Source organism: Cuculus canorus, chromosome 2 (genome assembly GCF_017976375.1).
Source record: "Cuculus canorus isolate bCucCan1 chromosome 2, bCucCan1.pri, whole genome shotgun sequence".
In the NCBI taxonomy this organism is placed as follows: domain Eukaryota; kingdom Metazoa; phylum Chordata; class Aves; order Cuculiformes; family Cuculidae; genus Cuculus; species Cuculus canorus.
This window is the reverse complement of record NC_071402.1, coordinates 161,889,246-161,912,458: the sequence shown is the minus strand read 5'-3', so window position 1 is coordinate 161,912,458 and position 23,213 is coordinate 161,889,246. Positions and strand designations below refer to the sequence as shown.

The 23,213-nt window shown below is 60.5% G+C and overlaps 4 protein-coding genes across 4 annotated transcripts; 2 read left to right on the top strand and 2 right to left on the bottom strand.

Annotated features, from left to right (window-relative positions):
• Window positions 1-4: 4 nt before the first annotated feature.
• Window positions 5-6,350, bottom strand: LOC128851162 (zinc finger protein 768-like). The gene is made up of 3 exons (XM_054057909.1): window positions 5,570-6,350; window positions 4,121-4,981; window positions 5-3,903 (listed from the first exon to the last, which is right to left on the bottom strand). Exons 1-3 carry the CDS (start codon window positions 6,348-6,350, stop codon window positions 3,134-3,136), a joined length of 2,412 nt encoding a protein of 803 aa, XP_053913884.1. The 3' UTR covers window positions 5-3,133.
• Window positions 4,496-15,405, top strand: LOC128851218 (zinc finger protein 271-like). Its single transcript, XM_054058486.1, is given in 6 exon segments — window positions 4,496-4,985; window positions 5,218-6,313; window positions 6,723-6,884; window positions 8,470-8,553; window positions 14,102-14,785; window positions 14,787-15,405. Coding segments are annotated over 6 exon segments (3,135 nt in total).
• LOC128851214 (zinc finger protein 271-like) lies at window positions 9,570-23,209 on the bottom strand. The gene is made up of 3 exons (XM_054058483.1): window positions 22,047-23,209; window positions 20,650-21,731; window positions 9,570-12,072 (listed from the first exon to the last, which is right to left on the bottom strand). The coding sequence occupies exons 1-3, from the start codon at window positions 22,915-22,917 to the stop codon at window positions 11,308-11,310; spliced, it is 2,718 nt and encodes a 905-aa protein (XP_053914458.1). The 5' UTR covers window positions 22,918-23,209; the 3' UTR covers window positions 9,570-11,307.
• LOC128851213 (zinc finger protein 22-like) lies at window positions 16,047-18,286 on the top strand. The gene is made up of 2 exons (XM_054058482.1): window positions 16,047-16,180; window positions 16,726-18,286. The coding sequence occupies exons 1-2, from the start codon at window positions 16,156-16,158 to the stop codon at window positions 17,046-17,048; spliced, it is 348 nt and encodes a 115-aa protein (XP_053914457.1). The 5' UTR covers window positions 16,047-16,155; the 3' UTR covers window positions 17,049-18,286.
• Window positions 23,210-23,213: the final 4 nt, after the last annotated feature.

Sequence of the window (23,213 nt, the reverse complement as noted above, 5' to 3'; positions counted from 1 at the left end):
AAGCAGTGAGCTCCACGGCAGCACAGTGTGCGCCACTGCTCTCCAGCGGCAGCAGCTCGGGCCCCACATCCCCTCGCTCATCCCTCTAAATCCCCTTCCTGGCCTGTTCTAGCTGGGACAGGGCGAGAGGCTGGGATGTGCCCGGGAGCTCTGGTGGGCAGATGGATGAAGCAGCGCTGTGGCGGAGCTCGAGGGCTCTGGGTATGGGATTGTCTGGATGCAAGGTGCAGCCCATGCCGGGCCCAGCGGAGCTTGCTTGAACTGCCTGCCCTTCCCATCAGCTTTTAACAATACTTGTGTCAGCACAGGAGCACAAAGTCACTGGTGCCTCGAGTTTCCTTCAGCTGGATGGGGGTTTCAGTGCAAAGATACGAGGTGGGGGGAGGGTATGATCAGATTCTACTGCGGCAGCTTCTGGCTGGGACACTCCCCTATCCCCACAGAGGGCACTGTTGGTAGACCACAATTCACCATCTGCTTTGGAAGTTATGGAGTTTTTCTGCTGGAGGCACCAACAGGTCCTGCAAGGCACCCAGCTGGGACAAGGCCAGGGTGCCCAGCACCTGAGCCTGGCAGGGACCCAGCACTCCTGCCAGAGAGGAGGCCAGCAGCCCAGCATCCCAGTCTCCCACCCAGACATGGATCTCAGCATTCCCGTATCCTGCAGGGGCCCCAGCTCCCCAGCCAGGCAGCAACTGCAGCAGCCAGCTCCTCTCCAGGCAGGAGAGGCAGCTCCCAGGAACCCGGGGCTCCACCACGCCGTGCTACAGCCAGGGAAACCCTCAGCCCCATGGCAGGTCTAAGTCTCCAGTGATGGCATCAGTCCTCCTCTCGCTGCTCTCGCCGTGGGGATGTGCCACGGGCAGGACACCGGTCTCTCCCACGGCCTCCAGCCCCCCTACTTGTACTTGGACAAGGCTTCCAGCAGCACCAGGCCCTGGGTGCAGGACAGGAGGGGCAGGTAGATGGGGAGGTGAAGGGAACAGAAACAATATCCAGGAGGCCATGTGGTTCGCTCAGAAGGGTTTCTTTGGGCATCTATATTGAAAGGGACACAGGCCTACAAGTTTTCTACATGTGCCTGCAAAGGCAGGGGCTTTACTAAGATCAGGGTCTCTTTTTCCACAGGGCAGGCATTTTACTATGCTCATTATATTTAAATGAGGGTCAACCCTTCCCAGTTCAGTCTCTTCCAGTCTGTTATCTCAGCAGGGTTGTTGTTGCTTGCAAGCTCCCGGTTAGTTCATCCTCTTTCTCTTTCATGTCTTCAGCTCAGGGCTGTTTCACAGGCTCCCTCAGTTCCTGCATCCACAGGATCCGAACCCACCAGTGCATCCACATGGGTGAGCGCCTCTTTGCCTGTTCCAACTGTGGCAAGAGCTTGAGCCAGAAGGAACACCTGATCCAGCACCAGGATAGCCACACCAGCGAGAAACCCTACAGGTGTGACGAGTGTGACAAGACCTACAGCCAGAAGTGTGACCTAAAGAGACACCAGCGGGTGCATGAGGGCCCCAAGACAGTGCCAGAGGGTGGCCAGCAGGAGGAGGGGTGTCTGTCCCTGTTGGGGGGGAGGACAGAGACCTTCCAGTGAGGCAGCTGCAAGAAATGATTTTGGGATGAGGAGAGCATGCTGGCCCACCAGTGAACCCCCAGCACCCCTAGCCTGCAGCCGCCTCCACAACCTGTCACCCCCAAACCTGCCACTGAGGGTCCTGCAGGGCACCGGGGACTCTGCTGCAGGGGTGGCTGCAGGGGGACACTCGGAGCCCCGACCTCTGGCTCCTCCAGAGCAGCTGCACATGAGCTGGGAGCGAGTGGCGACCATGGCTCCGTCCAACACTGCCTACGGCTCGGGCTGCTGCCAGAGAAGCATCGTCACCGGCACGGTGTGGATCCTCCTGAGATGGGGACCCTATTGCCTAAAGAGATAAAGCTGTGACAGCAGCCGAGGGATGCCCTGCCTTTGAGTGACGAGGATCAGCACGGACACCCCTGGCTTTCTGAGCTTCTCCAGGGGAGCCTGAGAGCCGCTGGATCCGTCCCGTGTCCCGGACTTGGTCACCGGTTCATGCCTTAGGGATTCTGCGGCTGAGTTGGCAGCCAGTCCGAGTTGGTTTGACCCGGGAGAGTCCCCTCAGAGCGACCAAGGCTGGGATCGCTGTTGATAAATTCACAGGGGAAGGGCTGAGAGAGGTTTAACAAAGATGGAACAAACTTGTAACAAAAAAGTAACCAATTGTAATAAAGACTTGTAACAAAGTTGTAACACAAATGTATCAAAGCTGTAGCAAAAATGTATCAAAGCTGCAGCAGCTGAAGCTGCAGTTGGGGTTATTTTTCCCCCAGAAGGTCCAACAAAGGCAGAGGCGACTGAGCAAAAATGCCTCCCTTCCTCCGGGGGAAGAGAAGCGCAGCCCATCGCCCCCTCCGTCGGGTCAGGGGGTTCTTTAATTCCTCCTCCCCAACAAAAGGGGGTCCGGGGGCCAATTTCGCCTCTTGCAAACTCCTGGGTGCTTCTTGGCGAGGTGGGACTGAGTCCCTCAGTGAGTGTTGAGTGGCCCTTGGCACGGCCGCTCCTGTTTGGTTAAGCATCCCGATGCGCGGTCACCAATCCTGGAGCAATTGATCTAGCTGGTGCAGTCCCACAACTCCACCGGTAGTCAAAGACGATTTTCTTTAATACCAATGCCCCAAACAAAGCAACCACAGAAAAACGCACCAGTGACCCTTTGCAAGGTCCTTTGATCTGTTTGACCGGACGCATTGTCCGGTGCCACTTGCTCCCTCTTGCCAACCGCTCCCTTTTGCAGAAACAAGCTCTGCTTCGCAAACTCACCAGGAGTTTAGTGTTTGCCACCCACAGGGCCCAGCACCCCTGCAGCAGTGCCCAGTGCCCCGCGGGACCCTCAGCGGTGGTTTTGGGGGCACTGGATTGTGGAGGCGGCCGCAGGCTGGGGCTGCTGGTGAGCCAGCATGGTCCCCTCCAAGGACTTGGCCTCCATCCACCCCCTCACCTGAGCACACCCCATCCTGTCACTGCCCTACAGGACCGCCTAATGCCCCACTGCACCCAGTGTTGTCTCTTCAGGTTCTGCTTCTGCCTGTGGGTCTTGTCACGCCTGCCACACTTCTAGGGCTTCTTGCTAGTGTGGATGCGCTGAGGGATGACCAGGGATTTCGGCCATGTGAAGCGGAGGTCACAGTGGCCACAGGCAAAGGGGCGCTGGCAGGTGTGGATGCGCTGGTGGTCAGTCAGAGAGTCCTTCCATCTGAAGCTCTCACTGCACTTGGCACAGGTGAAGGGCCACTTGCTTGTGTGGGTGCGCTGGTGTCTGCTCAGAGTGCTCTTCTGCCTGAAGCTCTTGCTGCACTCAGTGCAGGTGAAGGGACGTTCACCAGTGTGGATGCGTTGTTGGGTGATGAGGTGATGCTTTAAGGTGAAGCTCTTTCCACAGTCAGCACAGTGAAATGTGCGCTCACCCGTGTGGATGCCCTGGTGTCTGATGAGGTCGATCTTTCGGCTGAAGCTCTTACTGCAGTCGGTGCAGGTGAAGGGGTGCTCACCGGTGTGGATCTTCTTGTGGGCAGTCAGTGCACTCCGACTCCTGAAGCTCTTATTGCACTCAGGGCACGTGAGGGGGGTCTTCTCCAGCGGCTGGGGGGCCAGGCCAAGAGGAGGGTGAGGGTGCCCTTCTGGGTCTCCGCAGCACCCGCTTGGTTTGCCTCGGGATGATTCCCCCAAACCCCTGCTGGAGGAACCCCCCATGCCCCCAGGGGACCCCCGGGACCCGCCCGGCACAGGGCTGCGGTGCCTCTGCCGCGCCCCGGGGGGGTCTGGCACGCACGGCGTCTCTCCTCGCTCCAACCTGCAGATGAGCTCGGGCTTAACGGTGTCCCAACCTGTCCGGGGCACAGAGAGAAGCACCTTCACCCGCACTGCCGGGACGGCACCGCCGGACCCAGCACCTCCAGCTCCAGGACCCCCATCCCCGGCACCCCCATCCCCGGCATCCCCATCCCCGGCACCCCCATTCCCGGCACCCCCATCCCCGCACTCCCATCCCCGCACCCCCATCCCCGCACCCCCATCCCCGCACCCCCATCCCCGGCATCTCACCCAGCGAGGCGAGCATTCCGTAGGTGTCCAGCATCACCTCCCGGTAGAGCCGCCGCTGCCAGCCCGCCAGCTCTGCCCACTCCTGGCGGGAGAAGTAGACGGCCACCTCCTCGAACGGCCCCGCCATCCGCAGCCCGAAGCACGCCCGGCTCAGCTCGCCCCGCCGCGCCTTGCCCGGCCCCCTCTGCCCCAACCCTGACGCCGCCAGGCCGGACCCGGCAGCCCCGGGGTCGCCGCTCCCCCGCCAGGCCTGGCAGTGCCCTTCTCGCAGCCGGGCTGCCCGCAGAGGGGCCGGGGGCTGCAGGGCCAGCCTGCCTGCGGGGCTGCTCTTCCCCGGGCCCGGGGCACTGGGATGCAGAGCCCTCCGGCACTGGGATGCTCTGGGACCCCGCGCTCCTTCCGACTCGCTGGCGCCAGCACTGGGCTCGGAGCCGGGGGGGTTGCGTGGGGGTGGGGGGCGGCCAGGCCGGAAAAAACCACTTCCCTTCCAAAGCAGATGCTGATTGCGCTCTGAGGCTCGACCGGAGCGGGGCCGCTCGGGGCCTCGCAATTTCCCCCCAGGCGCTGCTGCAGCGAGAGCCGCTCTGGGCTGTGCCCGCCTGGAGCCTGGGCTGCTCGAGAGACACCAATTCCGCCCCAGAACCCTTTCGTCGTCTCCGTCCTTGTCGGCGGCGGAGCTGCGGGCAGAGGGGGTGTCGGGGGGCGAGGCGGGGGCTCCGGCCGTGCTTCGGGCTGCAGATGGCGGGGCCGTTCGAGGAGGTGGCCGTCTACTTCTCCCGCCAGGAGTGGGCAGAGCTGGCGGGCTGGCAGCGGCGGCTCTACCGGGAGGTGATGCTGGACACCTACGGAATGCTCGCCTCGCTGGGTGAGATGCCGGGGATGGGGGCGCCGGGGATGAGGGTGCGGGTATGGGGGTGCCGGGGATGGGGGTGCGGGGATGGGATGCCGGGGATGGGGGTACCAGGACGGGGGGGAGAGAGGGGATCGTGCCGGTCCTGTGGGTGCCGGGGCCGTGGGTGCTGGAGCTGGAGGTGCTGGGTCCGGCGCTGCCATCCCGGCAGTGCGGGTGAAGGTGCTTCTCTCTGTACCCCGGACAGGCTGGGACACCGTCAAGCCCGAGCTCATCTGCAAGCTGGAGCGAGGAGAGACGCCGTGCGTTCCAGACCCCCCCGGGGAGCAGCGGAGGCACCGCAGCCCTGTGCCGGGCGGGTCCCGGGGGTCCGTGGCAGCGGTGGGTTGTTCCATCAGCAGAAGCTGGGGGGACTCGTCCCAAAACCAGCTCAGAGGGACCCCGGCAAACCACTCAGGACAACCTCAGGTCTCCCCCATGATACCCCCCCAGCCCTTGCAGAAGCCGCTCCCCACGTGTCCTGAGTGCAACAAGAGCTTCAGGACCCGGACTGCATTGGCCATCCACGAGCGGAGCCACACGGGCGAGCGCCCCTTCACCTGCCCTGAATGCGGCAAGAACTTCATCCAGAAACAACACTTGGTCAAGCACCAGCGCATCCACACCGGCGAGCGCCCCTTTGCCTGTGTTGACTGTGGTTACCAATTCAGCCGAAAGCAACACCTGCTCACTCACCGGCGCATCCACACCAAGGAACGCCCCTTCATCTGTGCTGACTGCGGCAAGAGCTTCAGCCGCAAGGGTGACCTTGTCATCCACCAGCGCATCCACACTGGTGAGCGTCCCTTTGCCTGCAGCCACTGCAACCACTGCTTCAGCCAAAAGCAACACTTGGTCAATCACCAGCGCATCCACACTGGCGAGCGTCCCTTTGCCTGCAACCACTGCAACCACAGCTTCAGCCAAAAGCAACAGTTGGTCACACACCAGCGCATCCACACGGGCGAGCGACCCTTCACCTGCTCCGACTGCGGCAAGAGCTTCAGCCGCAAGGATGACCTTGTCATCCACCAGCGCATACACACAGGCGAGCAACCCTTCACCTGCTCCGACTGCGGCAAGAGCTTCAGCCGCAAGGGTGACCTTGTCATCCACCAGCGCATCCACACAGGCGAGCGACCCTTCACCTGCTCCGACTGCGGCAAGAGCTTCAGACGCAAGGGTGACCTTGTCATCCACCAGCGCATCCACACGGGCGAGCGACCCTTCACCTGCTCCAACTGCAGCAAGAGCTTCAGAGAGAAGGGGGCCCTGATCAAGCACCAGCGCATCCACTCCACTGAGCCCCCTTCGCTGCTCCAACTGTGACAAGAACTTCATCTGGAAGAGTGACCTGACGAATCACCGGTGTGTACACACTGCTGAGCGCTTCTTTGCCTGCGTCCACGGTTACCACCACTTCAGCCCTCACCTCCACTCTGGCCCAGCCCCCTGGTTGCTGGAGAAGACCCCCTCCATGTTCCCTGAGTGCAAGAAGAGCTTTAGGAACCAGACTGCACTGGCCATCCATGAACAGAGCCACACGGGTGAGTGGTCCTTCACCTGCTCCAGGTGTAGCAAGAGCTTCCTGCAGAAGGACTCCCTGATCAACCACCAGCGCATCCACACAGATGAGTGCCCCTTTGCCTTTATTGACTGTGGGAAGAGCTTTAGCAACACCATCTCCCTTCTCAAGTGTAAGTGAATCCACAGTGGTGAGAAGCCCTTTTCCTGTGTCAACTGCAGCAAGAGCTTCAGCCAGAAGGGTGCCCTGATCAAGCACCAGCGCATCCACACCGGCGAGAAACCATACAAGTGTGATGATTGCAGCGAGGCCTACAGCCAGAAGTCTGATCTGAAGAAACACCAGCGGCTGCACCAGGGCCCACAGGGTGACTGTCTTGGCAGCCCGGTGGCCCCTTAAGCTGCTGCTGAGGGTCTCACGTGGAGAGATGCTGCTTTCTTTTTCCTATTTGAGACTAAATCTAAAGCTTCTTGGTGCTGATGACAAGCAGTGAGCTCCACGGCAGCACAGCGTGCACCACTGCTCTCCAGCGGCAGCAGCTCGGGCCCCACATCCCCTCGCTCATCCCTCTAAATCCCCTTCCTGGCCTGTTCTAGCTGGGACAGGGCGAGAGGCTGGGATGTGCCCGGGAGCTCTGGTGGGCAGATGGATGAAGCAGCGCTGTGGCGGAGCTCGAGGGCTCTGGGTATGGGATTGTCTGGATGCAAGGTGCAGCCCATGCCGGGCCCAGCGGAGCTTGCTTGAACTGCCTGCCCTTCCCATCAGCTTTTAACAATACTTGTGTCAGCACAGGAGCACAAAGTCACTGGTGCCTCGAGTTTCCTTCAGCTGGATGGGGGTTTCAGTGCAAAGATACGAGGTGGGGGGAGGGTATGATCAGATTCTACTGCGGCAGCATCTGGCTGGGACACTGCCCTATCCCCACAGAGGGCACTGGTCAGGTTGTGTGGTAGACCACAATTCACCATCTGCTTTGCAAGTTAAGGAGGTTTTTCTGTCCTTGCTGCCTCCTGCTGGAGGCACCAACAGGTCCTGCAAGGCACCCAGCTGGGACAAGGCCAGGGCGCCCAGCACCTGAGCCTGGCAGGGACCCAGCACTCCTGCCAGAGAGGAGGCCAGCAGTCCAGCATCCCAGCATCCCAGTCTCCCACCCAGACATGGATCTCAGCATTCCCGTATCCTGCAGGGGCCCCAGCTCCCCAGCCAGGCAGCAACTGCAGCAGCCAGCTCCTCTCCAGGCAGGAGAGGCAGCTCCCAGGAACCCGGGGCTCCACCACGCCGTGCTACAGCCAGGGAAACCCTCAGCCCCACGGCAGCTCTAAGTCTCCAGTGATGGCATCGGTCCTCCTCTCGCTGCTCCAGCCGTGGGGATGTGCCACGGGCAGGACACCGGTCTCTCCCACGGCCTCCACTCCCCCTACTTGTACTTGGACAAGGCTTCCAGCAGCACCAGGCCCTGGGTGCAGGACAGGAGGGGCAGGTAGATGGGGAGGTGAAAGGAACAGAAACAATATCCGGGAGGCCATGTGGTTCGCTCAGAAGGGTTTCTTTGGGCATCTATATTGAAAGGGACACAGGCCTACAAGTTTTCTACATGTGCCTGCAAAGGCAGGGGCTTTACTAAGATCAGGGTCTCTTTTTCCACAGGGCAGGCATTTTACTATGCTCATTATATTTAAATGAGGGTCAACCCTTCCCAGTTCAGTCTCTTCCAGTCTGTTATCTCAGCAGGGTTGTTGCTTGCAAGCTCCCGGTTAGTTCACCCTCTTTCTCTTTCATGTCTTCAGCTCAGGGCTGTTTCACAGGCTCCCTCAGTTCCTGCATCCACAGGATCCGAACCCACCAGTGCATCCACATGGGTGAGCGCCTCTTTGCCTGTTCAGACTGTGGCAAGAGCTTCAGCCAGAAGGAACACCTCATCCAGCACCAGGATAGCCACACCAGCGAGAAACCCTACAAGTGTGACGAGTGTGACAAGACCTACAGCCAGAAGTGTGACCTAAAGAGACACCAGCGGGTGCATGAGGGCCCCAAGACAGTGCCAGAGGGTGGCCAGCAGGAGGAGGGGTGTCTGTCCCTGTGGGGGGGGAGGACAGAGGCCTTCCAGTGAGGCAGCTGCAAGAAATGATTTTGGGATGAGGAGAGCATGCTGGCCCACCAGTGAACCCCCAGCACCCCTAGCCTGCAGCCGCCTCCACAACCTGTCACCCCCAAACCTGCCACTGAGGGTCCTGCAGGGCACCGGGGACTCTGCTGCAGGGGTGGCTGCAGGGGGACACTCGGAGCCCCGACCTCTGGCTCCTCCAGAGCAGCTGCACATGAGCTGGAAGCGAGTGGCGACCATGGCTCCGTCCAACACTGCTACGGCTCGGGCTGCTGCCAGAGAAGCATCGTCACCGGCACGGTGTGGATCCTCCTGAGATGGGGACCCTATTGCCTAAAGAGATAAAGCTGTGACAGCAGCCGAGGGATGCCCTGCCTTTGAGTGACGAGGATCAGCACGGACCCCCCTGGCTTTCTGAGCTTCTCCAGGGGAGCCTGAGAGCCGCTGGATCCGTCCCGCGTCCCGGACTTGGTCACCGGTTCATGCCTTAGGGATTCTGCGGCTGAGTTGGCAGCCAGTCCGAGTTGGTTTGACCCGGGAGAGTCCCCTCAGAGCGACCAAGGCTGGGATCGCTGTTGATAAATTCACAGGGGAAGGGCTGAGAGAGGTTTAACAAAGATGGAACAAACTTGTAACAAAAAAGTAACAAAGTTGTAATAAAGACTGTAACAAAGTTGTAACAAAAATGTAACAAAGCTGTAACAAAAATGTATCAAAGCTGTAGCAAAAATGTATCAAAGCTGCAGCAGCTGAAGCTGCAGTTGGGGTTATTTTTCCCCCAGAAGGTCCAACAAAGGCAGAGGCGACTGAGCAAAAAGGCCTCCCTTCCTCTGGGGGAAGAGAAGCGCAGCCCATCGCCCCCTCCGTCGGGTCAGGGGGTTCTTTAACTCCTCCTCCCCAACAAAAGCGGGTCCGGGGGCCAATTTCGCCTCTTGCAAACTCCTGGGTGCCTCTTGGCGAGGTGGGACTGAGTCCCTCAGTGAGTGTTGAGTGGCCCTTGGCACGGCCGCTCGTGTCCTCCGAAGCGGGGACTCGGGGTTCATCACACCCTGAGCTTGGGGAGCTCAGCCCGGGCTTTCAGGGCTGTTTCTGCTCTGAACTCAAACAAGCCCAGGCTGTGAGGCCTCCGTCCCACCCCAGGGGTCCCTCAGCTCATTTGAGCCTTAGACCCCCACCAAACCCTCTGTCCCACAAGATGAAGCTGTTCAAGTCAAACCCGTCCCTTTTGCAGTCCCAGGGACTTTGGGGTTTGCCCCAAGACTTGGCTGGTTGCAAAATGCATTTTCTCCTGCCTGTGTCCTCTTGGTTGCAACAATGATTGAGTGTGGTTAAGAGCCCTTGTGGGACACAGACTGGGAACAGCTGGAGTGTGTTCTGACTTAGCTCAAAGGGGCTGATCTGCTCTCAGCCCATGAGAGCATCTCCAGGTGGGATCAGGCAGGGCAGGTGCCCTTAGAGAATCAGTAGCATAGAGCAACCATGGGGTAAAGCTGTCCATCCGAATTGAATTCCCGAGGAAGGAAAGGGTTAAAATGGGAAAAAGAATTTACATAGCATGCACATTTCAGAGCGCCCCCGACAGCCAGGGAGGGGGGGGGCGCTGGGGCGCTGCACGACCCTCTCCCCGTGCCTGTCCCCTCCCCGGCAGTGACCCCGGGCTCTCCAGTTGCTCCCACTCGGTGGCTCCGAGCAGCACGGGAGGAGGGGGGGATGGATGTGAGGGTGTGGGGTTTCAGGACCTGAAAAACTCGCTTATCTTGTAGGTCAGATGGAATGCAGTCAAACCAGGTCGGACCCTCCCCCTCCGTCTTTGTATCCCACGGGAAGGGGGTGGGGGCAGTGGGCGGGCGGCGGGGTGGTGCTTCATTACCCACTGGGGCTGAGCGGAGCGATGTGCAGGTTAGGAATGTGTATTAAAGGCTCAAGTAGAAAGAGATGCTAAGAATTAGCTCGTTAAGATCTATATTCAGTGTGTCTAAAGCTAAGGGCTTACCCCAATGGCATCCCAACAGGGGGAGGGGAGATGGGGTCCAACCCATGGGTTGATCCCAAAAGTTTCGATGACATTTTCCCAACAAAACTTTCCCCTTTGTTTTCCTTTTTATAATTACACCTTTGGGGTGCAATTTGTCTTCTTGGAACGTAACGGGCCGTTGTCCTTGGGTACCAGGCTCCTTGCTGATAGCGGGGGCTGGACACGGCTGTCCCCAAAGGTCCCGGCACCCACATCACAGGGCAAGATGTCCTCGATGCATTCCTTTCCGATGAAAACTGTGCTGCACCTCTGCATGTTACACCTCCACTGATTGCTTTCTAAGGAAAACTGCCTTGTACTCAGCCTGTGAGGGGAGGGAGGATTCATAAAACTTCAGGGTTCCCTTTTTTCTCCATATTTAGTTTTATTCCCACACGGTGTCCCCCGCAGCCACCCCTGCAGCAGAGCCCCGAGTACCCTGCAGGACCCTCCGCAGCAGTTTCGGGGGACACAGGAGTGGTGGTGGCAGCAGACAGAGGGTGCTGTGGATGCGCTGGTGAGCCAGCATGGTCCCCTTGGCCCGAAACTACTTCTTGCAGCCGCCTCCCGGGAAGAACTTGGCCTCCATCTACTCCCCTGACAGGGAAGGACATGCACCTTCCCACCTGTCACCCTCTGGCACCACCCGCAGGGATCAATGCACCCGCTGGTGTCTCTTCAGGTCAGACTTCTGCCTGAAAGTCTTGTTGCACACCTCACAGTTGTACGGCTTCTCACCACTGTGGATGCGTTGGTGGGCTATGAGCACACTCTTCTCTCTGAAGCTCTTGCTGCACTCGGGGCAGGTGAACGGGCGCTCATCTGAGTGGATGCGTTGGTGCGTGATCAGGTTGACCTTCACTCTGAAGCTCTTGCTGCAGTTGGTGCAGGCAAAGGGGCGCTCACCTGTGTGGATGCTCTGGTGTCTGATGAGGTGGACCTTCTCTCTGAAGCTCTTGCTGCACTCGGGGCAGGTGAATGGGCGCTCGTCTGTGTGGGTGCGTTGGTGCTTGATCAGGCTGACCTTCACTCTGAAGCTCTTGCTGCAGTTGGTGCAGGCAAAGGGGCGCTCACCTGTGTGGATGCTCTGGTGTCTGATGAGGTGGACCTTCTGGCTGAAGCTCTTGCTGCACTCGGGGCAGGTGAATGGGCGCTCATCTGTGTGGATGCGTTGGTGCTTGATCAGGTTGACCTTCACTCTGAAGCTCTTGCAGCACTCGGTGCAGGCAAAGGGGCGCTCACCTGTGTGTATGCGCTGGTGTCTGATCAGGAGTTTCTTCTGGTTGAAGTTCTTGCCACAGTCAGCACAGTGAAAGGGGCGCTCACCCGTGTGGATGTGATGGTGGGCAGTCAGGTGGCTCTTCCGGCTGAAGCTCTTACTGCAGTCGGTGCAGGTGAAGGGGCGCTCACCCGTGTGGATCTTCTTGTGGGCGGTCAGTGCACTCCGACTCCTGAAGCTCTTGTTGCACTCAGGGCACGTGAGGGGGGTCTTCTCCCGCGGCTGGGGGGCCAGGCCAAGAGGAGGGTGAGGGTGCCCTTCTGGGCCTACTGAGCTCCTGCTTGGTTCATCTTGGGATGATTCTCCCAAACCCCTGCTGGAGGAACCCCCCATGCCCCCAGGGGACCCCCGGGACCCGCCTGGCACAGGGCTGCGGTGCCTCTGCCGCTCCCCGGGGGGGTCTGGCACGCACGGCGTCTCTCCTCGCTCCAACCTGCAGATGAGCTCGGGCTTAACGGCGGCCCAACCTGTCCGGGGCACAGAGAGAAGCACCTTCACCCGCGCTGCCGGGATGGCAGCGCCGGATCCAGCACCCCCATTCCCGGCACCCCCATCCCCCGCACCCCCATTCCCAGCACCCCCATTCCCGGCACCACAATCCCCGCACCCCCATCCCCGGCACCCCCATCCACGGCACCCCCATCCACGGCACCCCCATTCCCGGCACCACAATCCCCGCACCCCCATCCACGGCACCCCCATCCCCGCACCCCCATCCCCGCACCCCCATCCCCGGCACCCCCATCCCCACACCCCTATCCCCGGCACCCCCATCCCCGGCATCTCACCCAGCGAGGCGAGCATTCCGTAGGTGTCCAGCATCACCTCCCGGTAGAGCCGCCGCTGCCAGCCCGCCAGCTCTGCCCACTCCTGGCGGGAGAAGTAGACGGCCACCTCCTCGAACGGCCCCGCCATCCGCAGCCCGAAGCACGCCCGGCTCAGCTCGCCCCGCCGCGCCTTGCCCGGCCCCCTCTGCCCCAACCCTGACGCCGCCAGGCCGGACCCGGCAGCCCCGGGGTCGCCGCTCCCCCGCCAGGCCTGGCAGTGCCCTTCTCGCAGCCGGGCTGCCCGCAGAGGGGCCGGGGGCTGCAGGGCCAGCCTGCCTGCGGGGCTGCTCTTCCCCGGGCCCGGGGCACTGGGATGCAGAGCCCTCCGGCACTGGGATGCTCTGGGACCCCGCGCTCCTTCCGACTCGCTGGCGCCAGCACTGGGCTCGGAGCCTGGGGGGTTGCGTGGGGGTGGGGGGCGGCCAGGCCGGAAAAAACCACTTCCCTTCCAAAGCAGATGCTGATTGCGCTCTGAGGCTCGACCGGAGCGGGGCCGCTCGGGGCCTCGCAATTTCCCCCCAGGCGCTGCTGCAGCGAGAGCCGCTCTGGGCTGTGCCCGCCTGGAGCCTGGGCTGCTCGAGAGACACCAATTCCGCCCCAGAACCCTTTCGTCGTCTCCGTCCTTGGCGGCGGCGGAGCTGCGGGCAGAGGGGGTGTCGGGGGCGAGGCGGGGGCTCCGGCCGTGCTTCGGGCTGCAGATGGCGGGGCCGTTCGAGGAGGTGGCCGTCTACTTCTCCCGCCAGGAGTGGGCAGAGCTGGCGGGCTGGCAGCGGCGGCTCTACCGGGAGGTGATGCTGGACACCTACGGAATGCTCGCCTCGCTGGGTGAGATGCCGGGGATGGGGGTGAGATGCCGGGGATGGGGGGAGATGCCGGGGATGGGGGTGAGATGCCGGGGTTGGGTGTGCCGGGATTGGGGATGCCGGGGCCGTGGGTGCTGGAGCTGGAGGTGCTGGGTCCGGCGCTGCCATCCCGGCAGTGCGGGTGAAGGTGCTTCTCTCTGTACCCCGGACAGGCTGGGACACCGTCAAGCCCGAGCTCATCTGCAGGCTGGAGCGAGGAGAGACGCCGTGCGTTCCAGACCCCCCCGGGGAGCAGCGGAGGCACCGCAGCCCTGTGCCGGGCGGGTCCCGGGGGTTCGTGGCAGCGGTGGGTTGTTCCATCAGCAGAAGCTGGGGAGACTCATCCCAAAGCCAGCTCAGAGGGACCCCGGCGAACCACTCAGGACAACCTCAGCTCTCCCCCATGATACCCCCCCAGCCTTTGCAGAAGCCGCTCCCCACGTGTCCTGAGTGCAACAAGAGCTTCAGGACCCGGACTGCATTGGCCATCCACGAGCGGAGCCACACGGGCGAGCGCCCCTTCACCTGCACTGAATGCGGCAAGAACTTCATCCAGAAACAACACCTGGTCAAACACCAGCGCATCCACACCAAGGAACGCCCCTTCATCTGCGGTGACTGCAACAAGGGCTTCAGCCGCAAGTGTGACCTTGTCACCCATCAGCGCATCCACACTGGTGAGCGTCCCTTTGCCTGCAGCCACTGCAACCACTGCTTCAGCCAAAAGCATCACTTGGTCAATCACCAGCGCATCCACACCGGCGAGCGTCCCTTTGCCTGCAACCACTGCAACCACTGCTTCAGCCAAAAGAAACACTTGGTCATCCACCAGCGCATCCACACTGGCGAGCGTCCCTTCACTTGTCCCAATTGTGACCACCGCTTCAGCCGGAAGGAGCATCTGGTCACACACCAGCGCATCCACACAGGTGAGCGACCCTTCACCTGCTCCAACTGCGGCAAGAGCTTCAGCCGCAAGGGTGACCTTGTCATCCACCAGCGCATCCACACAGGCGAGCGCCCCTTCACCTGCTCCGACTGCGGCAAGAGCTTCAGCCGCAAGGGTGACCTTGTCATCCACCAGCGCATCCACACGGGTGAGCGACCCTTCATCTGCACTGACTGTGGGAGGAGCTTCAGAGAAAAGAGGGTTCTGATCAAGCACCAGCGCATCCACTCCACTGAGCCCCCTTCGCTGCTCCAACTGTGACAAGAACTTCATCTGGAAGTGCGCCCTGACGAATCACCGGTGTGTACACACTGCTGAGCGCTTCTTTGCCTGCGTCCACGGTTACCACCACTTCAGCCCTCACCTCCACTCTGGCCCAGCCCCCTGGTTGCTGGAGAAGACCCCCTCCATGTTCCCTGAGTGCAAGAAGAGCTTTAGGAACCAGACTGCACTGGCCATCCATGAACAGAGCCACACGGGTGAGTGGCCCTTCACCTGCTCCAGGTGTAGCAAGAGCTTCCTCCAGAAGGACTCTCTGATCAACCACCAGCGCGTCCACACAGATGAGTGCCCCTTTGCCTTTATTGACTGTGGGAAGAGCTTTAGCAACACCATCTCCCTTCTCAAGTGTAAGTGAATCCACAGTGGTGAGAAGCCCTTTTCCTGTGTCAGCTGCAGCAAGAGCTTCAGCCAGAAGGGTGCCCTGATCAAGCACCAGCGCATCCACACCGGCGAGAAACCCTACAAGTGTGATGATTGCAGCGAGGCCTACAGCCAGAAGTCTGATCTGAAGAAACACCAGCGGCTGCACCAGGGCCCACAGGGTGACTGCCTTGGCAGCCCGGTGGCCCCTTAAGCTGCTGCTGAGGGTCCCACGTGGACAGATGCTGCTTTCTTTTTCCTATTTGAGACTAAATCAAAAGCTTCTTGGTGCTGATGACAAGCAGTGAGCTCCATGGCAGCACAGTGTGCGCCACTGCTCTCCAGCGGCAGCAGCTCGGGCCCCACATCCCCTCGCTCATCCCTCTAAATCCCCTTCCTGGCCTGTTCTAGCTGGGACAGGGCGAGAGGCTGGGATGTGCCCGGGAGCTCTGGTGGGCAGATGGATGAAGCAGTGCTGTGGCGGAGCTCGAGGGCTCTGGGTATGGGATTGTCTGGATGCAAGGTGCAGCCCATGCCAGGCCCAGCGGAGCTTGCTTGAACTGCCTGCCCTTCCCATCAGCTTTTAACAATACTTGTGTCAGCACAGGAGCACAAAGTCACTGGTGCCTCGAGTTTCCTTCAGCTGGATGGGGGTTTCAGTGCAAAGATACAAGGTGGGGGTAGGGTATGATCAGATTCTACTGCGGCAGCATCTGGCTGGGACACTGCCCTATCCCCACAGAGGGCACTGGTCAGGTTGCGTGGTAGACCACAATTCACCATCTGCTTTGCAAGTTAAGGAGTTTTTCTGTCCTTGCTGCCTCCTGCTGGAGGCACCAACAGGTCCTGCAAGGCACCCAGCTGGGACAAGGCCAGGGCGCCCAGCACCTGAGCCTGGCAGGGACTCCTGCCAGAGAGGAGGCCAGCAGTCCAGTATCCCAGCATCCCAGTCTTCCACCCAGACATGGATCTCAGCATTCCCGTAGCAGGTGAGGCAGCTCCCAGGAACCCGGGGCTCCACCACGCCGTGCTACAGCCAGGGAAACCCTCAGCCCCACGGCAGCTCTAAGTCTCCAGTGATGGCATCGGTCCTCCTCTCACCGCTCCAGCCGTGGGGATGTGCCACGGGCAGGACACTGGTCTCTCCCACGGCCTCCACCCCCCCTACTTGTACTTGGACAAGGCTTCCAGCAGCACCAGGCCCTGGGTGCAGGACAGGAGGGGCAGGTAGATGGGGAGGTGAAGGGAACAGAAACAATATCCGGGAGGCCATGTGGTTCGCTCAGAAGGGTTTCTTTGGGCATCTCTATTGAAAGGGACACAGGCCTACAAGTTTTCTACACGTGCCTGCAAAGGCAGGGGCTTTACTAAGATCAGGGTCTCTTTTTCCACAGGGCAGGCATTTTACTATGCTCATTATATTTAAATGAGGGTCAACCCTTCCCAGTTCAGTCTCTTCCAGTCTGTTATCTCAGCAGGGTTGTTGCTTGCAAGCTCCCGGTTAGTTCACCCTCTTTCTCTTTCATGTCTTCAGCTCAGGGCTGTTTCACAGGCTCCCTCAGTTCCTGCATCCACAGGATCCGTACCCACCAGTGCATCCACATGGGTGAGCGCCTCTTTGCCTGTTCCAACTGTGGCAAGAGCTTCAGCCAGAAGGAACACCTGATCCAGCACCAGCACAGCCACACCGGCGAGAAACCCTACAAGTGTGACGAGTGTGACAAGACCTACAGCCAGAAGTGTGACCTAAAGAGACACCAGCGGGTGCATGAGGGCCCCAAGAGAGTGCCAGAGGGTGGCCAGCAGGAGGAGGGGTGTCTGTCCCTCTTGGGGGGGAGGACAGAGGCCTTCCAGTGAGGCAGCTGCAAGAAATGATTTTGGGATGAGGAGACCATGCTGGCCCACCAGTGAACCCCCAGCACCCCTAGCCTGCAGCCGCCTCCACAACCTGTCACCCCCAAACCTGCCACTGAGGGTCCTGCAGGGCACCGGGGACTCTGCTGCAGGGGTGGCTGCAGGGGGACACTCGGAGCCCCGACCTCTGGCTCCTCCAGAGCAGCTGCACATGAGCTGGGAGCGAGTGGCGACCATGGCTCCGTCCAACACTGCCTACGGCTCGGGCTGCTGCCAGAGAAGCATCGTCACCGGCACGGTGTGGATCCTCCTGAGATGGGGACCCTATTGCCTAAAGAGATAAAGCTGTGACAGCAGCCGAGGGATGCCCTGCCTTTGAGTGACGAGGATCAGCACGGACCCCCCTGGCTTTCTGAGCTTCTCCAGGGGAGCCTGAGAGCCGCTGGATCCGTCCCGCGTCCCGGACTTGGTCACCGGTTCATGCCTTGGGGATTCTGCGGCTGAGTTGGCAACCAGTCCGAGTTGGTTTGACCCGGGAGAGTCCCCTCAGAGCGACCAAGGCTGGGATCGCTGTTGATAAATTCACAGGGGAAGGGCTGAGAGAGGTTTAACAAAGATGGAACAAACTTGTAACAAAATAGTAACCAATTGTAATAAAGACTTGTAACAAAGTTGTAACACAAATGTATCAAAGCTGTAGCAAAAATGTATCAAAGCTGCAGCAGCTGAAGCTGCAGTTGGGGTTATTTTTCCCCCAGAAGGTCCAACAAAGGCAGAGGCGACTGAGCAAAAAGGCCTCCCTTCCTCCGGGGGAAGAGAAGCGCAGCCCATCGCCCCGTCCGTCGGGTCAGGGGGTTCTTTAATTCCTCCTCCCCAACAAAAGGGGGTCCGGGGGCCAATTTCGCCTCTTGCAAACTCCTGGGTGCTTCTTGGCGAGGTGGGACTGAGTCCCTCAGTGAGTGTTGAGTGGCCCTTGGCACGGCCGCTCGTGTCCTCCGAAGCGGGGACTCGGGGTTCATCACACCCTGAGCTTGGGGAGCTCAGCCCGGGCTTTCAGGGCTGTTTCTGCTCTGAACTCAAACAAGCCCAGGCTGTGAGGCCTCCGTCCCACCCCAGGGGTCCCTCAGCTCATTTGAGCCTTAGACCCCCACCAAACCCTCTGTCCCACAAGATGAAGCTGTTCAAGTCAAACCCGTCCCTTTTGCAGTCCCAGGGACTTTGGGGTTTGCCCCAAGACTTGGCTGGTTGCAAAATGCATTTTCTTCTGCCTGTGTCCTCTTGGTTGCAATAATGATTGAGTGTGGTTAAAAGCCCTTGTGGGACACAGACTGGGAACAGCTGGAGTGTGTTCTGACTTAGCTCAAAGGGGCTGATCTGCTCTCAGCCCATGAGAGCATCTCCAGGTGGGATCAGGCAGGGCAGGTGCCCTTAGAGAATCAGTAGCATAGAGCAACCATGGGGTAAAGCTGTCCATCCGAATTGAATTCCCGAGGAAGGAAAGGGTTAAAACAGGGAAAAGAATTTACAAAGCATGCACATTTCAGAGCGCACCCAACAGCGAGGGGGGGGCGCTGGGGCGCTGCACGACGCTCTCCCCGTGCCTGTCCCCTCCCCGGCAGTGACCCCGGGCTCTCCAGTTGCTCCCACTCGGTGGCTCCGAGCAGCACGGGGGGAGGGGGGGAGCGGGGGGGTGGGTGTGAGGGTGTGGGGTTGCAGGACCTGAAAAACTCGCTTATCTTGTAGGTCAGATGGAATGCAGTCAAACCAGGTCGGACCCTCCCCCTCCGTCTTTGTATCCCACGGGAAGGGGGTGGGGGCAGTGGGCGGGCGGGGGGTGGTGCTTCATTACCCACTGGGGCTGCACCGCGACAGCGCCCCTGTCCCCACACCCCAGGGTCTCCCCTGTCCCCTCGTCCCCGTGTGTTAGGGAGTGTTTGGCTTCTCTGGAGCTCCGTGATGTGACGCTGGGATGGAGGTTTGTGGCGAAGACTCAGGGGAAGGCCAGTGAGGCAGATGTCGTGGGGGGAGTCTGTTACAGACCACCCGGCCAGGATGAAGGGGCAGAGGAGTTATTCTAGAAGCAGCTGGGAGGAGCCTCGCCATCACCAGCCCTCATCCTCATGGGGGACTTCAGTCCACGGGATGTCTGCTGGAAACACAAAACAGCAGAGAGGAACCAGTCTAGGAGGTTCCTGGAGTGGGTGGAAGAGAACTTGCTGACACAGCTGGCGAGTGACCCGATGGGGCAAGGTGCCCGCTGGACCTGTGGTTTGTGAAGAGGGAAGGCCCTGAGGGAGCTGTGCCGGCTGGAGGATGCTCACGAGAGGATAGAGTTCTCAGTTCTTGAGAATTCAAGGGAAGTTCATTAAGTTCCCTTTATGTCCGCCTTAATGGTCAGTAAGATTCCCGAGCCTTGTCTACAGGTGAACAAGTCAGGTTTATTATAACAATTCTATTGTAACAACTCGTGACTAAATAAGGGTTCGGTGGTGTCTGGGGAGAAGATGGTGTTTGGGAAAATACATTGAAAATCAAATACCCGAGCCCAGATCAGAGCGATGTGCAGGTGAGGAATATGTAGTTAAGGCTCAAGTAGAGAGAGATGCTAAGAATTAGCTTGTTGTTAAGATCTATATTCAGTGTGTCTAACGCTAAGGTCTTATCCCAACAGCGTCCCAACAGGGGGAGGGGAGATAGGGTCCAACCCATGGGTTGATCCCAAAAGTTTCGATGACATTTTCCCAACAAAACTTTCCCCTTTGTTTTCATATTTATAATCACACTTTTGGGGAGGGGTTTTAGGTGGATCGAGAGTGACTGAAGGTACAACATCAAACCCTGCCAATTGCTGGAGGAAAAGTTCTCCCTTCACATGCCAAAACCTGACCGCAGGCGCAGTAGGAGTGGTTATGGGAGTGCTTTGCCTCAGAGCCGGGGAGGAGGTGGGCAGCCTTCCGTGCGGAGCTGTGCTTTAGTATTACAATGCTATTGCTGTGATGGTGTAAAGCGAACAGGTCAGCTGGAGGGCAGGAGTATCAGAGCAGTGACTGCGATTTGTCTTCTTGGAATGTGACGGGCCGCTGTCCTTGGGTACCAGGCTCCTTGCTGATAGCGGGGGCTGGACACGGCTGTCCCCAAACATCCCGCACCCACATCACAGGGCAAGATGTCCTCGATGCATTCCTTTCCGATGAAAACTGTGCTGCACCTCTGCATGTTACACCTTCACTGATTGGTTTCTAAGGAAAACTGCCTTGTACTCAGCCTGTGAGGGGAGGGAGGATTCATAAAACTTCAGGGTTCCCATTTTTCTCCATATTTAGTTTTATTCCCACAGGGTGTTCCCCACAGCCACCCCTGCAGCAGAGCCCCGAGTACACTGCAGGACCCTCCGCAGCAGTTTCAGGGGACACAGGAGTGGTGGTGGCAGCAGACAGAGGGTGCTGTGGATGCGCTGGTGAGCCAGCATGGTCCCCTTGGCCCGAAACTACTTCTTGCAGCCGCCTCCCAGGAAGGACTTGGCCTCCATCTGCTCCCCTGACAGGGAAGGACATGCACCTTCCCACCTGTCACCCTCTGGCACCACCCGCAGGGATCAATGCACCCGCTGGTGTCTCTTCAGGTCACACTTCTGCCTGAAAGTCTTGTTGCACACCTCACAGTTGTGCGGCTTCTCACCACTGTGGATGCGTTGGTGGACTATGAGCACACACTTCTCTCTGAAGCTCTTGCTGCACTCGGTGCAGGTGAACGGGCGCTCGTCTGTGTGGATGCGTTGGTGCTTGATCAGGTTGCTCTTCACTCTGAAGCTCTTGCTGCAGTTGGTGCAGGCAAAGGGGCGCTCGCCTGTGTGGATGCTCTGGTGTCTGATGAGGTGGACCTTCTGGCTGAAGCTCTTGCTGCACTCGAGGCAGGTGAATGGGCGCTCGTCTGTGTGGATGCGTTGGTGCGTGATCAGGCTGACCTTCTCTCTGAAGCTCTTGCAGCACTCGGTGCAGACAAAGGGGCGCTCACCTGTGTGGATGCTCTGGTGTCTGATGAGGTGGACCTTCTGGCTGAAGCTCTTGCTGCACTCGGGGCAGGTGAATGGGCGCTCGTCTGTGTGGATGCGTTGGTGCTTGATCAGGTTGACCTTCACTCTGAAGCTCTTGCTGCAGTTGGTGCAGGCAAAGGGGCGCTCACCTGTGTGTATGCGCTGGTGTCTGATCAGGAGTTTCTTCTGGTTGAAGTTCTTTCCACAGTCAGCACAGTGAAAGGGGCGCTCACCCGTGTGGATGCGTTCGTGTCTGGTCAGGTTGCTCTTCCGGCTGAAGCTCTTACTGCAGTTGGTGCAGGTGAAGGGGCGCTCACCCGTGTGGATCTTCTTGTGGGCGGTCAGTGTACTCCGCCTCCTGAAGCTCTTGTTGCACTCAGGGCACGTGAGGGGGGTCTTCTCCCGCGGCTGGGGGGCCAGGCCAAGAGGAGGGTGAGGGTGCCCTTCTGGGTCTCTGCGGCTCCCGGTTGGTTCACCTCGGGATGATTCCCCCAAACTCCTCCTGGAGGAACCCCCCATGCCCCCAGGGGACCCCCGGGACCCGCCTGGCACAGGGCTGCGGTGCCTCTGCCGCTCCCCGGGGGGGTCTGGCACGCACGGCGTCTCTCCTCGCTCCAACCTGCAGATGAGCTCAGGCTTAACGGCGGCCCAACCTGTCCGGGGTACAGAGAGAAGCACCTTCACCCGCACTGCCGGGATGGCAGCGCCGGCCCCGGCACCCCCATCCCCGGCATCTCCATCCCCGGCGCCCCAATCCCCGCACCCCCATCCCCGGCACCCCATCCCCGGCACCCCCATCCCCGCACCCCATCCCCGCACCCCCATCCCCGCACCCCCATCCCCGGCACCCCCATCCCCGGCATCTCCATCCCCGGCGCCCCAATCCCGGCACCCCCATCCCCGCACCCCATCCCCGGCACCCCCATCCCCGCACCCCCATCCCCGCACCCCCATCCCCGGCATCTCACCCAGCGAGGCGAGCATTCCGTAGGTGTCCAGCATCACCTCCCGGTAGAGCCGCCGCTGCCAGCCCGCCAGCTCTGCCCACTCCTGGCGGGAGAAGTAGACGGCCACCTCCTCGAACGGCCCCGCCATCCGCAGCCCGAAGCACGCCCGGCTCAGCTCGCCCCGCCGCGCCTTGCCCGGCCCCCTCTGCCCCAACCCTGACGCCGCCAGGCCGGACCCGGCAGCCCCGGGGTCGCCGCTCCCCCGCCAGGCCTGGCAGTGCCCTTCTCGCAGCCGGGCTGCCCGCAGAGGGGCCGGGGGCTGCAGGGCCAGCCTGCCTGCGGGGCTGCTCTTCCCCGGGCCCGGGGCACTGGGATGCAGAGCCCTCCGGGACTGGGATGCTCTGGGACCCCGCGCTCCTTCCGACTCGCTGGCGCCAGCACTGGGCTCGGAGCCTGGGGGGTTGCGTGGGGGTGGGGGGCGGCCAGGCCGGAAAAAACCACTTCCCTTCCAAAGCAGATGCTGATTGCGCTCTGAGGCTCGACCGGAGCGGGGCCGCTCGGGGCCTCGCAATTTCCCCCCAGGCGCTGCTGCAGCGAGAGCCGCTCTGGGCTGTGCCCGCCTGGAGCCTGGGCTGCTCGAGAGACACCAATTCCGCCCCAGAACCCTTTCGTCGTCTCCGTCCTTGGCGGCGGCGGAGCTGCGGGCAGAGGGGGTGTCGGGGGGCGAGGCGGGGGCTCCGGCCGTGCTTCGGGCTGCAGATGGCGGGGCCGTTCGAGGAGAGCGGCCGAGGCGAGAGGAGGCTGTAGGGGCACGGAAGAGGGGAAGGTGTGTGGGGCTGTCACGATGTGGGGTGGAGGGAGGGGGTCTGATCGGATTTTTTGGCAGCAGCATCTGGGGCTGAGTCTTCCCTGTCCCACCCCTGAAGTTTATTTTCCGGCATTTTCGGTGTCAGGAGGATGATGCCAGAGCCGACTCGCCCTTGGCCCGGCTTCTCTTGCCAGCCAAACCCTGGCCATTCCCCTCCCGTGCCCACAGCCCACTCTTCCCCCTCCATCCCCACTGCTTTTCCCTGCAGGGACATCGATCCAGAGATCTCCACACAGATCTCCTGCATGGAGCCCGGGGCCAATAGGAATGATTGGACTCGATGACCAAGAGGTCTTTTCCAACCTGGTGATTCTATGATT

Bases quoted from the DNA above. Each gene is read 5' to 3' on its own strand.
- LOC128851213 (XM_054058482.1), top strand. From the start codon at position 16,156: ATGGATCTCAGCATTCCCGTAGCAG. The intron at 16,181-16,725 runs GTGAGGCAGCTC...TCATGTCTTCAG, and splicing joins TCTCAGCATTCCCGTAGCAG to CTCAGGGCTGTTTCACAGGC.
- LOC128851214 (XM_054058483.1), bottom strand. From the start codon at position 22,917: ATGCTGCTGCCAAAAAATCCGATCAGACCCCCTCCCTCCACCCCACAT. The intron at 21,732-22,046 runs GTGAGATGCCGG...TACCCCGGACAG, and splicing joins CGGAATGCTCGCCTCGCTGG to GTTGGGCCGCCGTTAAGCCT. The intron at 12,073-20,649 runs GTGCATTGATCC...GCCCACAAGAAG, and splicing joins ACCTGAAGAGACACCAGCGG to ATCCACACGGGTGAGCGCCC.
- LOC128851162 (XM_054057909.1), bottom strand. From the start codon at position 6,350: ATGAAGTTCTTGTCACAGTTGGAGCAGCGAAGGGGGCTCAGTGGAGTG. The intron at 4,982-5,569 runs GTGAAGGGGCGC...CATCTCACCCAG, and splicing joins TCTTGCCGCATTCAGGGCAG to CGAGGCGAGCATTCCGTAGG. The intron at 3,904-4,120 runs GTGAGATGCCGG...TGCCCCGGACAG, and splicing joins CGGAATGCTCGCCTCGCTGG to GTTGGGACACCGTTAAGCCC.